This window comes from Anguilla rostrata, unplaced genomic scaffold (genome assembly GCF_018555375.3).
Source record: "Anguilla rostrata isolate EN2019 unplaced genomic scaffold, ASM1855537v3 scaf0391, whole genome shotgun sequence".
Classification (NCBI taxonomy): domain Eukaryota; kingdom Metazoa; phylum Chordata; class Actinopteri; order Anguilliformes; family Anguillidae; genus Anguilla; species Anguilla rostrata.
Window position 1 is genome coordinate 1 of NW_026985914.1, and position 2,403 is coordinate 2,403.

At 48.3% G+C, this 2,403-nt stretch overlaps 1 protein-coding gene across 1 annotated transcript; it reads left to right on the forward strand.

The window, feature by feature from the left end:
* Positions 1–1,291: 1,291 nt before the first annotated feature.
* On the forward strand, positions 1,292–2,403 carry LOC135246485 (adenosine receptor A3-like; the record flags this gene model as incomplete). The annotated part of the gene is made up of 1 exon (XM_064319936.1): positions 1,292–2,403. A coding segment is annotated over one exon (731 nt), but the record flags the coding sequence as incomplete, so codon positions are not given.

The window sequence follows — 2,403 nt, forward strand, 5'->3', positions numbered from 1 at the left end:
TTTGTACTGTAATTATATACGCACAGTGTTCCATTGCTCTGCCCTCAAGGTGTCAGGTATTTCATTCTAAACACAAACTGCCAGAGGAACAGAACTGGCCTCCACTAACAGCACATTACGCATATTAGACGCTTACGCAGAGTGACTTACACAGCTTTAGCATTTTTATAGAGTATTGATTTATACAGCTGGATATTTACTGAAGGAAGGTTAGGCCCTTTGGTACAATGGCAGCGTCCTACCTGGGAATCTCACCTGTGTCCTTTAGGTTGCAAGGCCCTAGCTGTTATACTACACTGCAAGAGGGGCAAGAGGAAACTGAGGCTGCGGTGGCAGTTTGAGTGGTGTGATTAGTGAAGTTATCTTGTTATCTTACCGTTGCTAAAACTGTGGCAGCTCATAAAGTTCACGAGTACATCCCTTTACTCCTCACCTCCTTTCCTCCCCTCCCCCACTACCACTACCACTCCTACCCAGAACTGTGTGGAGGAAAGGAGAAGAGGAGAGGAGATGGGTTTGAAGCCATCTTGCCAATACAGTTCTGTGCGCTTCGCTTGTCTCCTCCAATATCGGGACACTGGAGGGAGGGAGGGAGGGAGGACACAAAGATCTGTTTCCATGGCACGGTGGAGAGGAGAGGAGGTGGTAGTGGAGGAAAGGAGGATACATTTTTCTAATGCTGGGGCACACACCACAAGCTCACTTAACCTTCTCGCAGATTCGTTGATAGGTTACGGATGCTAAATGCACAAGCTCAATGTTCCATCGACAGTGTGTCACAATGAGCGCTTCCTCTTACATTCTATTTCAGCGAGAGCTTTTCTCACCATTTCTCAGTGCCCATCTGGTTGACAGTTATTTTTAAAGCATGTGTTCACACTTCACCTACATTGTGTTTATAAAAGCATAGATAGAGACGAGCAATGCAGCTTTTCCTTTATGAGAACTGCAGAAAGGTTTAGTGAATTAGAGAAGAGGTTATAACTCCTGCTGTATCGGACGACTTCACAGGAAGCTGAAGGTTCACATGGCAAAAATGGGCAGGTCAACGCTTTCCATACATCTCAATCATCTCAACGTGTTGTATTTTAACACAACACAAAAAAAAGACATGTCAAAACGTACATTTTTGACCCATTAAAATTTGATGTATTGGTTCTATTCATCTGAAGATGTGCAGTCTTCTGCCCCTGTTGACATAGCAAGTTGTTGCCTTGTCAACAGGTCAGGAACAACCGTGATGCAACGTAAGGTGTTTTTAAGGCTTTTTGGCACCGCTGACTTTCCGTAGGCCAGGAGCAAGAGAACGTGTGGACTCAGGTTCTGCTGTGTTTTTGCAGATACAAGCGCAGCTTCACGCAGAGGCGCTGCTGGGCCGTGGTGGGAGCGTGCTGGCTGCTCGCCTTTGCGTTCAGTTTCACGCCCATGTTCGGCTGGTACAACCACCAGACCCTGGCCAAGATGGTGGTGGAGAACTTCACCGCCATCGTCTGCACGTTCGTGTCCGTCATCCCCATGACTTACCTGGTCTACTTCCAGTTCTTCGGGTGCACGCTGCTCCCCCTGCTGGTGATGTGTGCCCTCTACGTCCACGTCTTCCGCTCCATCTCCAAGCGACTGCAGAGGAGCCAGGCCCCGGGTGCCGAACCCCACGTGTACTACGCCAAAGAGCGGAAGCTGGCCAAGTCCCTGCTGCTGGTCGTGGTCCTCTTCGCCGTCGGCTTGTTGCCGCTGAGCCTCATGAACTGCGTTGCGTTCTTTGGAGGCGACGTCTCTCAGGACATCATCTACGTCGGGATCCTCCTCATGCACGCCAACTCTGCCGTCAATCCGGTCGTGTACGCCTTCAAGGTGCCGAAGATCCGCAGTGCGTACCTGCGGGCCTGGAGGAAGTGCGCCCTCTGCTGGCAGCAGGGGGTATCGCAGAGCCCCGACAGCATGGACTTCAGGACCAGAAGCAAATCCATCGAAGACCTGACCAAGGAACGAGATTATTCTGAAAGTAGTCGACACACAGTCTAACTGTGTGCCCATATTACCATCAATAAGCCATTCTGCTTACTGTTAATCAGCACCATTTTAAAACATCGGGTGGGATTCAATCGACATTTGTCCTTAACTTTGACTAACAAAATCAAGAATTATCATCAATAATTTTTGGCTGGGCCAGCCCTACAAACGCGAATGTCTGTGACTGAGTGAGTGACTGAGTGAGTGATGAAGTTACACCATTGGTTAGCCAAGTTATGATGTCACACCATTGGTCGGCCGGTCCATCTATTTTGACCTGGTCTTGAATACTTTGTCGAGTTCAGGAATCTCTGAAATCTCTTACTTGCCAAACTATATTTGCAAAGAAAATTTCCAACATTTGCAATTCCTTGTGAGTCAAAGTTAAATCGA